The sequence below is a fragment of the Anolis carolinensis genome, chromosome 5 (assembly GCF_035594765.1).
Source record: "Anolis carolinensis isolate JA03-04 chromosome 5, rAnoCar3.1.pri, whole genome shotgun sequence".
Lineage (NCBI taxonomy): Eukaryota > Metazoa > Chordata > Lepidosauria > Squamata > Dactyloidae > Anolis > Anolis carolinensis.
Window position 1 is genome coordinate 79,943,024 of NC_085845.1, and position 13,184 is coordinate 79,956,207.

Here is a 13,184-nt window from a genome sequence, read left to right on the forward strand (position 1 = left end):
CTTCCTTCCTTCCTTCCTTTCTTCTTTCTAAGGTATATTCTGTCCAGTTTTCTTTTCTTCCTTCCTTCCTTCCTTCCTTCCTTCCTTCCTTCCTTCCTTCCTTCCTTCCTTCCTTCCTTCCTTCTTTCTAAGGTATATTCTGTGCAGTTTTCCTTTCCCTTCCTTCCTTCCTTCCTTCCTTCCTTCCTTCCTTCCTTCCTTCCTTCCTTCCTTCCTTCCTCCCTCCCTCCTTTGATTCCAAGGTATATTCTGTCCAGTTTTCTTTCCTTCCTTCCTTCCTTCCTTCCTTCCTTCCTTCCTTCCTCCCTCCCTTCCTTCCTTCCTTCCTTCCTTCCTTCCTTCCTTCCTTCCTTCCTTCCTTCTTTCCAAGGTATATTCTGTCCAGTTTTCCCTTCCTTCTTTCTTTCTTTCCTGCCTTCCTTCCTTCCTTTATCCCTTGTTTCCAAGGTAAATTCTGTCCAGTTTTTCCTTCCTTCCTTCTTTCTTTCCTTCCTTTCTCCTTTGATTCCAAGGTATATTCTGTCCAGTTTTCTTTTCTTCCTTCCTTCCTTCCTTCCTTCCTTCCTTCCTTCCTTCCTTCCTTCCTTCCTTTCTTCTTTCTAAGGTATATTCTGTCCAGTTTTCTTTTCTTCCTTCCTTCCTTCCTTCCTTCCTTCCTTCCTTCCTTCCTTCCTTCCTTCCTTCTTTCTAAGGTATATTCTGTCCAGTTTTCTTTCCTTCCTTCCTTCCTTCCTTCCTTCCTTCCTTCCTTCCTTCCTCCCTCCCTTCCTTCCTTCCTTCCTTCCTTCCTTCCTTCCTTCCTTCCTTCCTTCTTTCCAAGGTATATTCTGTCCAGTTTTCCCTTCCTTCTTTCTTTCTTTCCTGCCTTCCTTCCTTCCTTTATCCCTTGTTTCCAAGGTAAATTCTGTCCAGTTTTTCCTTCCTTCCTTCTTTCTTTCCTTCCTTTCTCCTTTGATTCTAAGGTATATTCTGTCCAGTTTTCTTTTCTTCCTTCCTTCCTTCCTTCCTTCCTTCCTTCCTTCCTTCCTTCCTTCCTTCCTTCCTTCCTTCCTTTCTTCTTTCTAAGGTATATTCTGTCCAGTTTTCTTTTCTTCCTTCCTTCCTTCCTTCCTTCCTTCCTTCCTTCCTTCCTTCCTTCCTTCCTTCCTTCCTTCCTTCTTTCTAAGGTATATTCTGTGCAGTTTTCCTTTCCCTTCCTTCCTTCCTTCCTTCCTTCCTTCCTTCCTTCCTTCCTTCCTTCCTTCCTTCCTTCCTTCCTTCCTTCCTCCCTCCCTCCTTTGATTCCAAGGTATATTCTGTCCAGTTTTCTTTCCTTCCTTCCTTCCTTCCTTCCTTCCTTCCTTCCTTCCTTCCTTCCTCCCTTCCTTCCTTCCTTCCTTCCTTCCTTCCTTCCTTCCTTCCTTCTTTCCAAGGTATATTCTGTCCAGTTTTCCCTTCCTTCTTTCTTTCTTTCCTGCCTTCCTTCCTTCCTTTATCCTTTGTTTCCAAGGTAAATTCTGTCCAGTTTTTCCTTCCTTCCTTCCTTAGTATATTCTCTCCAGTTTGAAACATGGAGGGGATGAAGGAGCGAAGCCTCTCTCTTTCTCTTCTTAGCATCTTTTCCCTCTCTTCCCGCCTGGGCCACTCCTTCCTTCCTTCCTTCCTTCCTTCCTTCCTTCCTTCCTTCCTTCCTTCCTTCCTTCCTTCCTTCCTTCCTTCTTCCCAAAGTATATTCTGTCCAGTTTTTTCAAAAACAGGAGGCAAATCGCATCAGGGGAAATCGTCACCCAACTTTCCTTCTTCTTTTTTTTTCTCCAAAGGAGGCTGATTGAATTAAAGGGCAAGGAGGCTTCTTGGAGGAAAGCGGGAGGGCGGGGAAGAGGGGCTGAAGCGAAGGGAAGGAGAGAGAAAAGGCTGGCTGGGGGACGTCAATGGTGTGTATTAAATTCTAATTAGAGATGCAGGAATCAGCCAGAGGGAAGTTGGACAGCTCGGCCTGCCTCTCCCTTCCTTTTCGCTCCCTCCCTCCCTCCCTCCTTTTCCCCTCCTCCCTCCCTCCCCCCCCCCCCCCATTTGCCAGCCCAATAGACTGATGAGTTATTGTCATGTAAAAAGCGCCCGCGTTTCAAGACCCACCGCTTCGCTATTGTCCAAGTGGAAAGAGCCAAGTTTATTATGAGGACTATATGCTCTAGAGACCTCGGGCCAGGCAGCTCATAGGAGCCGGGTGGGTTGGTGTGTGTGCGTGCGTGTTTTTTTCTCCCTGTATCATAAAGCTCGGCTGGGCTGTTTGCAGGGAGGCCACTCAGTCTGGAAGCGAGAGCCGAGCTGCGCGCACCTCTCTCTCTCTTCCTCTCCGTCTCTGTGTGTGTGTCTCTGCCTGGCTTTCCCTTCGCCGGGCCCCTTGGAGCCTCCGCCAATGTATAAAATGGAATACTCCTACCTCAACTCCTCCGCCTACGAGTCCTGCATGGCCGGCATGGACACCTCCAGCCTGGCCTCGGCGTACGCGGACTTCAGCTCCTGCAGCCAAGCCGGCGGCTTCCAGTACAACCCCATCCGGACCACTTTCGGGGCCACGTCGGGCTGCCCGTCCCTGGCGCCGGGCTCCTGCAGCCTGGGCAGCCTCCGCGACCACCAGAGCAGCCCCTACGCCGCAGGTAAGGCGCTTCCTATTTACCCGACGCCAATTTGCTTACACAAATGAAAGGGATTTATCACGTTAGGAGCGATTGCGAGGAGGAGGAGGAGTGTGCAAGGAAAGGCAGAGGGGGGAGGAAAAGGAGAGAGAAAGGAGGGGACGGGGTGGGTGTAATTCACTTACCCCCGTTACACGATCCCGAAGAAGAAGAAGTCACACCCGGAACCCGCCAACGAAATTATTATCCGGGAGCTGCCAAAATGATCGGCAGTAATGTGTTTACTTGCTTTGCCGGGGAAAAAGAAGCGGGCGGAATAATTAAATAAGCCGAGAGCGGGGAAGAAAAGCTCATTACTGGCTCCGGAGTCCTCGTCTTCCTCCTCCTCGCCTGCCTGGGTTCCCTTTAGGCTGGGTCTACACTGCCCGACATCCCAGGATCTGGTCTTGGAGAGACCCTCCTGCGTCTTCGCCTCGCCTGTAAAGCTGAATCTGGGCCCCTTCCACACAGCCCTAGATCCCAGAATATCAAGGCAGAAGAATATCCAACAGCGTCTGCTTTGAACTGTAGACTCAGATCATGTGGGATTTTCTGCCTTGATCTTCTGGGATATAGGGCTGTGCGGAAGGGCCCTAGTCCCAGGATCGGATCCTAGATGATCTGCTTTGAATTGAATTAGATATGAGGCCCCTTCCAGGCAGCTGAATAAAATCCCACATTTTCGGCTTTGAACTGGAATATATGACAGTGTGGACTCAGATAACGCAGTTCAAAGCATAGAATCATAGAATAATAGAGTTGGACCTCATGGGCCATCCAGTCCAACCCCCTGCCAAGAAGCAGAAAATCGTATTCAAAGCACCCCCGAAAGATGGCCATCCAGCCATCCATCCCCGCCAGATGGCCATCCAGCAGATATTGTGGGATTTTCTGACTTGATATTCTGGGATTTTCTGATTTGATATTCTGGGATTTTCTGACTTGATATTCTGGGATTTTCTGATTTGATATTCTGGGATTTTCTGACTTGATATTCTGGGATTTTCTGACTTGATATTCTGGGATTTTCTGACTTGATATTCTGAGATTTCTTGACTTGATATTCTGGGATTTTCTGATTTGATATTCTGGGATTTTCTGATTTGATTTTCTGGGATTTTCTGATTTGATATTCTAGGATTTCCCGATTTGATATTCTGGGATTTCCTGACTTGATATTCTGGGTTATACGACTGTGTGAAAGGACCCCCACACTGTCCTTATATCCCAGGATCGGATCCCGGATTATCTATCTCAGATTATCTGGCAATGGAAATCCACACAGCCCTATATCCCAGAATATCAAGGCAGAAAATCCCACAATTTCTGAGTGTGGACTCAGATAACCCAGTTCACAGCAAATACTGTGGGATTTTCTGCTTTGATATTCTGGGATATGGGGCTGTGTGGAAGGGCCCCCAGGGTCCTTCCATACAGTCATATAACCCAGAATATCAAGACAAAAATCACATAATATCTGCTTTGAACTGGGTTATCTGGGGCCTCTTCCACACAGTTGAGTAAAATCCCACATTTTCTGCTTTGAGCTGGAATATACAGCAGTGTGGACTCAGATACCCAGTTCAAAGCAGATGTTGTGCGATTTTCTGCCTTGATATTCTGAGTTATATGTCTGTGTGGAAGGGCCCCTACATTGTCATATCCCAGTATCGGATCCCGGATTATCTCTTTAGCCCGGATTATCTGGCAGTGGGAACTCAGGGCCCTTCCACACAGCCATATAACCCAGAATATCAAGGCAGAAAGTCCCACAATGTCTGCTTTGAACTGGGTTATCTGAGTCCTCACTTGGCATATATTCCAGGTCAAAGCAGATAACGTGGGATTTTATTCAGCTGTGTGGATGGGGCCTCAAATCTAATCCAGTTCAAAGCAGATAATCTAGGTTATGAGGCAGTTTAGATACAGCCTAAAGCAGGCTTTAGAGGGTGGGATTATTATTATTATTATTATTATTATTATTATTATTATTATTATTATTATTATTATTATTATATTTGTGTTGTCGAAGGCTCTCTCCTGACGTTTCGCCCACACCTATGGCAGGCATCCTCAGGGGTTGTGAGATCTGTTGGAAACTAGGCAAGTGAGTTTTCGAAGGCTTTCATGGCCGGGATCACAGGGTTGTTGTATGTCTTTCGGGCTGTGTGGCCATGTTCCAGAAGTATTCTCTCTTGACGTTTCGCCCACATCTATGGCAGGCATCCTCAGAGGTGTGAGGCAAGGATAAAGTGAGGCTTATGTATCTGTGGAAGGTCCAGGGTGGGAGAAAGAACTCTCGTCTGTTAGAGGCCAGTGTGATTGTTGCAATTAATCACTTTGATTAGCATTGAAAAGCCTTGCAGTTTTAAAGCCTGGCTGCTTCCTGTTTGAGGGAATCATTTGTTGGGAGGTGTTAGCTGGCCCGGATTGTTTCCCGTCTGGAATTCTATCTTTTTTGAGCGTTATTCTTTATTTATTGACCTGATTTTAGAGTTTTTTTAAATACTGGTACCAGATTTTGTTCATTTTCATTGTTTTCTTCCTTTCTGTTGAAATTGTCCACCCTGGACCTTCCACAGATATATAATAAACCCCACTTGCCTAGTTTCCAGCAGACCTCACACCCTCTGAGGATGCCTGTCATAGATATGGGCGAAACGTCAGGAGAGAATGCTTCTGGAACATGACCGTACAGCCCGGAAAACTCACAGCAATCCAGCCATTCCAGCCATGAAAGCCTTCGCCAACACATCATTATATATATTTATTTATTCGCAGATTCATAGAAGGCTCTCCTCCGCTTCATCCCACCTAACCTCTCCCCACCCATCCATATTTAGGGAAGATAATATATACATAGAATATAAAATTAGTTATCTATTGCTATTAGGCAACAAAACAGTTCTGGAGGGAGAGGGAAGTGGGAAGATGGGCGCACCAAGTCTGCATCTACACTATTCCGGATTATCTGCTTTGAACTGGATTATATGAGTCTACACTACCAGATAATATGGGATAAGAAGATAATCTGGAATTAGATCCTGGGATATAGGGCAGTGCAGATCCAGCCACTGATGATAGCGAATCAAAACACACAATATAAACACAACTGTACAGTACAGAGTAAAAATATAAATAAACAACTACAGAGAGAAAAAGTGTGGCTGGCCAACTTGTAACCAAATATACTTTAATCTAAAGTATATACACATCAAATGTCTTCCTTCCCCTTACACTGGTATTAATAACAAAAAGGCATTATTCTTATTATTCTTACTATTCTTATTATTATGTATTGGTTTCTATCCCGCTTTTCTCCTGTGGGTGGATTTCAAAGCGCGTACAGGTATTCATATCCGACCACAATACATAATCAGTTAAAACATCATATTCCGATATAAAAACCCAATTAACATATCAAAATAAAACAATTTAAACAACAACAACACCTGGGATGAGATCCTGGGATATAGGGCAGTGCAGACCCAGCCATCGTCTCCTTTCTCCCTTTCATATCATTGAGGCTGGATCCACACTGTGCTATGTCCCAGGATCTGATTCCAGATTATCTGCTTTGAACTGGGTTATATGAGTCTACACTGCCGGATAATCTGGGATCAATATCATCTGGGATGGAGGGCAGTGCAGACCCAACCATGAATCCTTATGGGGAGAAAGGCGGGATGGAGATAAAGATTATGATAACATCATCATCATCAACAACAACAACAACAACAACAACAACAACAACAAAGGCATCATCTCCTTTCTCCCTTTCCTATAATTGAGGCTGGATCTTCGTTGCTCTATTTCCCAGGATCTGATCCTAGATTATCTGCTTTGAACTAGGTTATATGAGTCTACACTACCAGATAATCTGGAATAAACTGATTATCTGGGATCAGATCCTGGGATATATGGCAATGCAGACCCAGCCATTGAGTCCCTATGGGGAGAAAGGCAGGAGAGAAATAAAGATGATGCTAACGACAACAAGGCATCATCTCCTTTCTCTCTTTCCTATCATTGAGGCTGGATCCACACTGTGCTATGTCCCAGGATCTGATCCCAGATTATCTGCTTTGAATTGGGTTATATGAGTCTATACTGCCGAATAATGTGGGATTAAAAAATCGCCTGGAATACAGTGCAGTGCAGATCCTATGGGGAAAATGAGGGATGGAAATAAAGATGATGGTGATGATAATAACAACATGAAGACATCTCTTTTCTCCCTTTTCTATCATTGAGGGTGGATCCACACTGTGCTATATCCCAGGATGTGATTTTAGATTATCTGCTTTGAACTGGATTATATGAATCTACATTACCAGATAATCTGGGATAAGAAGACTATCCGGGATCAGATCCTGGGATATAGAGGCAGAGAGACCCGGCAATTGGGGAGAAAGGCAGGCTGTAAACAAAGATGATGATAACAACAACAACAACAACAACAACAAGGCACCATCTCCTTTCTCCCTTTCCTATCATCAAGTGAGTGTCAAGTGGTAGGTACATTCGTTTGGGATTCAAAGGGAGACGACAACCTTGTCTATCCAGGAATCTAAGGATATCTTCGTTTTGTTTGGTGTGGAAATACAATCTTTTAAGATAGTCCTATCAGGAAATGGGCTTTTGTCGTTGAGAATGGTCTGGCGGGTGAACATTAACAGCCGAGTAGAGTGAGGTGGAAATGACTATCCTAAAAAGGATGTATCTGGGAAATTCTGTCTCTCAGCTCTTTTCTCCCCCGACTTTTGTCCCTCCCCCCCCAATCTCCTTTAGTCCCCTACAAACTCTTCACCGACCACGGGGGTTTGAACGAGAAGCGGAAACAACGGCGGATCCGGACCACTTTCACCAGCGCTCAGCTGAAAGAGTTGGAGCGGGTTTTCGCCGAGACGCACTATCCAGACATCTACACCCGGGAAGAGCTGGCTTTGAAGATCGACCTCACCGAAGCCCGTGTCCAGGTAGGGCCCGGGTGCTTTGACAGCATAAAAACATGGAAGTGTATTAAACTGTTCTGCGGGACATCCTGCAACACAATATCTTTTGGAGTTGCTCCTGCTGTGGTCTGCATTGCCTCAATGCCTCCACATTGCTAAATGTCTTGGTTCTGTTATAAGAGGGCAATGTCTAAATGATAATAGTAACTATAATAGTAATAAATGATGATGATGATGTAAGTCACTTTGAGTCTCCTTGTTGGAGAGAAAAGTAGGGTATCATAAACACAGTAAACATAATAAACATAATAATAATTACCATATAATAGTAAAAAGAGATATAAAGTAATAATAATAATAATAGTGTCATCAATAGATTTGCAGTACAGGTGCATCCTTTTGCTTTAGAGCTGATAATCTGAGGGAATCAGAAGAAGAAGGTTTTTAAGATCTTGTCAGGAGGTGCTGTGGTTTTTAAAGCTTTGATTCTGTTTTTATGGATTTTAACTGAATTTTTTTGAATGCCATGTATATTTAATTGTTTGAATGTTTGTATATTAGCAGATTTTAACTGTGCTGAAAGGCTTTTAATGTAAGTCACTTTGAGTCTCCTTGTTGGAAAGAAAAGCCGGGTAAATAAACATAGTAAAAATAATAAATATAATAAACATAATAATAACAATAACAACTATATAACAACAACAACAACAACAAGTTAATAACAACATAAGTTGCTTTGAGTCTCCTTGTTAGAGGGAAAAGCGGGGTATAAATAAACACAGTAAACATAATAAATATAATAATAATTATTATATAACAACAACAACAACAACAATAATAATAATAATACAAATTCCTTTGAGTCTTCTTGTTGGAGAGAAAAGCAGGGTATAAATGAACACAGTAAACATAATAATAATAATAATAATTATTATTATATAACAACAACAACAACAATAATAATAATACAAATTCCTTTGAGTCTCCTTGTTGGAGAGAAAAGCAGGGCATAAATACAGTAAACACAATAAACATAATAATAACTATATAATACAGTAGAGTCTCATTTATCCAACACTCGCTTATCCAACATTCTGGATTATCCAAGGCATTTTTGTAGTCAATATTTTCAATACATCGTGATATTTTGGTGCTAAATTCGTAAATACAGTAATTACTACATAGCATTAATGTGTAATGAATTACTTTTTCTGTCAAATTTGTTGTATAACATGATGTTTTGGTGCTTAATTTGTAAAACCATAACCTAATTTGATGTTTAATAGGCTTTTCTTTAATCCCTCCTTATTATCCAACATATTCGCTTATCCAACATTCTGCCGGCCCATTTATGTTGGATGAATGAGACTCTACTGTAGTAGTATAAGTAGTAGTAGTAGTAATAATGTCTCCTGGTTGGAGAGAAAAGCAGGGTATAAATAAAGCAAGGTATATTAATAAACATAACAACAACAACAATCATTTGCAAATACGTCACATAGTTCTAGACACTTGGGAAGTGTTCAAAGGGTGATCCAATATAAAAGGCAGTATAGTGATCTTATTTTCTGTGTACTAATCTTGTTGTGTATCAAGTAATAACTATATAATAATAATAGTAATAATAATAATAATTTTATTTCTTACCCACCTCTCCTCACAGTTGGAGGCAGGTTACAACATTGCTCAAGCACATAATCAAAACACATAATTTAAAAACTGAGGTTGGGAGCATTTGTCCTGTACTTTGGGTTACTGTGAGTCTTTCAGGCTGTATGGCCATGTTCCAGAAGCTTTCTCTCCTTATGTTTCACCCACATCTGTGGCAGGCATCCTCAGAGGTTGTGAGGTCTGTGGGAAAACTAGGCAAGGGATTTTATATTTCAACATGTCAACATGATGGGGTGTGCTCCACAGTAAACAAAACTTGCCCAGGATCCTAACAGGCTGCTATGCCTAAGAGTTGATTAGGAGAGCAATTCAGTGAAAGGAAAGAAATATCCAGGCAAAGCATTGCCTTGGCAAAGTCAAGTGAGCAGCTGCAAGGACAGGCTGAAGAGCACAAGAAACAGAAACACACCCTTCAGGGAAGAAAATCCTTTGGATGTTACCTAGTAGCTGGCAATGGCCAATCAAACACGGATGACTAATATTTTGGTTCTTTGCCTATTTATTATCTACGAAATACACCCAGCAGCAGCTTTAAGAATGCAATACTGATAGTCCAGGGTGTGTTGTTGTTTTGTTTGCTTGAGTGGCAGCCAATCCAACGCCAAGGGAGCTCACATAGACCAAAATTAGACGCTACTCCTGTGGTTCGAGGCATAAAGGACAGGTTTTCTGTTCAATCCGTTTGGCAGTAAAATAATGACTTCATTCGTATGACGTCAGTAACATATGCTTGCACACTCCAAGAGAAAATACTTTATGACCCAAAGAAGATTCTGGTCTTTTGTTTTTGTAGATGCGCACAATGCTAATGGAAACATTCTAATTTACAGCATAAATATATTAGAAAGAAATAGAGCTTATGCCAAAGAAATAAGGAATAGAATTGCAGCATTACATATCTACCATCAATAGCTCACCCATCTTTTTTGTAGAGAGCTGTTAAAGCTACTGTGCTGTCATAGTTGAACATATCATGGGGTCTGCTTTGCAAAGATTTATCTCCTTTGAGGCTGAGAGAATGTGACTTGCCCAATGTTTTCATGGCTGACACTAAAACAAAAGGATTTATTCTTATTATTTTCTTGATCTCTTCGATAAATACCAATAGCTTATGAAAATTTAGTTAAATTTTCTGGCACACAAAATACAATGTTATTTATAGTGATATTCTATTGCAGAACAAATATGTTTGTGTATCAACCGATGGTGCTTCATGATCAAATTCTTATTAACAAGGATCTTCTTAGGCATTGGCTATGGTCCAACTACTACTGCTTAGTAAATGGCCATTTTTGAGCTTTCAATTGCCCAAGCTCACTTAATATAGAAACATAAATACAGTTCAGTAAAACACACTACAAAATGCATATTTTAATATTTGTATTTGGTGGTGGTGCATTTTAATGTATTTGATGGTGATGTGCTTTAACTGTGCCCTGCCTTGAGCTGTGAGGACAGGCTGGTAACAAATACAACAACAACAACAACAATTTCTCCAGGTTCTTTATGATATTCAGTTCTTCACAAGTAATAGTTACTTGGAAACTAGTATTTAATTATGCTAATACTGGATGCTCCTGGTGGCACAGCGGGTTAAACTGCTGAGCTGCTGACTGAAAGGTTGGTGGTCAGTGGGGTGAGCTCCTGCTGTTAGCCCCAGCTTCTGCCAACCTAGCAGTTCGAAAACATGCAAATGTGAGTAGATCAATAGGTACTTCGGCTTAGAAATGGAGATGAGCACCAACCCTCAGAGCCAGACATGACTAGACTTAATATCCAGGGAAAACATTTACCTTTACCCTAATACTGGGTGATCATGTTAGAGTTGGGAAGGCAGAGTTCAATTTACAACAAGTTTTCCAGACAAGTTAGGTGGGGAAATCTTTGACCCTTTCATCCCATTTTGTGCTTATGTAGACACTTATGTGCAACTGGGGTATATATCCTAGTAAGGAATAAGAGTGACACTTAGGCCCCATCTACACTTCCATATAATGCAGTTCTGAACTGCACTGAATGGGATTATATGAGTCTTCACTGCCATATAATTCAGTTCAAGGCAGGGTGTTTAAAAAAGAACTCCCTATTCACCATTTAATTTAGTTCTTTTTCAAACACCCTGTAATGTAGATGAGATGGGAGGTCTGAGAGTGCTATCATGCTTTCTTGTGACTTCTACAAAATCATTTTGATTCCATGTCTTACATGTAGAAATATGTTTTAATATGTCTTTTAGTATTTTGATGTATTTTAACAAGCTTGTGCCCTGCCTTGAGCAATAAGGAGAGGCAGGAAAATAATAATAATAATATTAATTTTGTAGGGCATTTTATAGGCTTTTAGGTAGAAAGTTATATGCCATTTCTTTATGGATCTCTGACTGGATGTACACTGCCCAACATCTCAGGATCTGATACCAGGTTATCTGCACTGAAAAACTATTGCAGGATGTCCCACATAGCAGTTTAATAAATGTTTCTGGTGGGTTTTTTTTAAATGACAGGACCAATTGGGAAATAATAACCCCAGGAACAAAATACAGGGTGTTTGAAAAAGAACTCCCTAGTTTTAATGTATTTATACTTAAAACTAGGGAGTCCTTTTTCAAACACCCTGTATATCTCAGGCTCGACAACAGTCCATGTGAGAAAGGTCTTGGCCTCTTCGTGGACAACAAGTTGAACATAAGCCAACAGTGTGATGCAGCAGCTAAAAAAACCAATGGGATTTTGGGCTGCATCAAAAGGAGTACAGTGTCTAGAATGAGGGAAGTCATTCTGCTTTAGACCTCACCTGGAATCACACAGTGTCCAATTCTGGGCACCATAATTCAAAAGAAATATTGACAAGCTGAAAGGTGTCCAGAGGAGGGCAACTAAAATGTTCAAAGGCTTGGAGACCATGTCCAATGAGAAGCATTTTAAAGAGCTGGGAATGTTTAGCCTGCAGAAGAGAAGGTTGAGAAGAGATATGATAACCATGTATAAATATGTGAAAAGGTGTCATAAGGAAGAAAGGCTTGTTTTCTACTGCCCTTGAAACAATGGGCCATTCCAGACAGGCCCAATATCCCATGATCTGATCCCAGGTTTTCTATTTATCCCAGATTATCTGGCAGTGTGGCCTCCTATACTAAAGTTGAAAGCAGAAAACCTGGGATCAGATCCTGGGATGTAGGGCGAGGTAACAAGGCAAAGAGGAAAAGAGTATTGAAGTAGTTCCCTCTCTCCGTCAAGGGAGCGAGGAAACGAGTAACGAGGTAACGAAGTAGTTCACTCTTTCTCTCCCTCTCTCCGCCCCAAGGTCTGGTTCCAGAACCGGAGGGCGAAATTCCGCAAGCAGGAGCGGGCGGCGGCGGCTGCGGCGGCGGCGGCCAAGAACGGCTCCTCGGGGAAGAAGGCGGACGCCTCCCGGGACGACGACGGCAAGGAGGCCAAGAGCACGGACCCGGACAGCACCGGCGGGCCCGGGCCCAACCCCAACCCGGCGCCCAGCTGCGGGGGAGGCAGCGGCGGCGTGGGGGGCGGGGGGCCGAGCCCGGCGGGGGGCCCGGACGTGGGCAAGGGCGCGGGGGCGGGGCCCGGGGGAGCGGCCCCGGGGCCGGGGGTGCAGGGCGGGGGCCTGGCGGGGCCGGGCCAGGGCTGGGCTCCCGGGCCGGGGCCCATCGCCTCCATCCCGGATTCCTTAGGCGGGCCCTTCGCCAGCGTCCTCTCCTCGCTGCAGAGACCCAACGGCACCAAAGGCACCCTGGTCAAGAGCAGCATGTTTTGAAGCGGCCGCGCCGAGGGGTGGGCGGGGCTTCTGAGAAGGGGAGGGGCCTCGGCAAAAGGGGCGGGGCCTCCGCTGGCCTCCTCGAGCAGTCACAGGGACCCCGCACGCGCTGCTCCTCTTCCTCTTCCGG

At 43.5% G+C, this 13,184-nt stretch overlaps 1 protein-coding gene and 1 long non-coding RNA gene across 2 annotated transcripts in view; one reads left to right on the forward strand and one right to left on the reverse strand.

Annotated features, from left to right (window-relative positions):
- Nucleotides 1–2,556, reverse strand: part of LOC134299293 (uncharacterized) — a 21,980-nt gene extending 19,424 nt beyond the window's left edge. The window contains exon 1 of the long non-coding RNA XR_010006478.1: nucleotides 2,423–2,556. This is a non-coding gene — a long non-coding RNA (uncharacterized LOC134299293). The remainder of the gene's footprint in view (nucleotides 1–2,422) is intronic.
- On the forward strand, nucleotides 1,021–13,184 carry phox2b (paired like homeobox 2B). Its single transcript, XM_062981651.1, has 3 exons — nucleotides 1,021–2,639; nucleotides 7,449–7,636; nucleotides 12,587–13,184. The coding sequence occupies exons 1-3, from the start codon at nucleotides 2,399–2,401 to the stop codon at nucleotides 13,052–13,054; spliced, it is 897 nt and encodes a 298-aa protein (XP_062837721.1). The 5' UTR covers nucleotides 1,021–2,398; the 3' UTR covers nucleotides 13,055–13,184.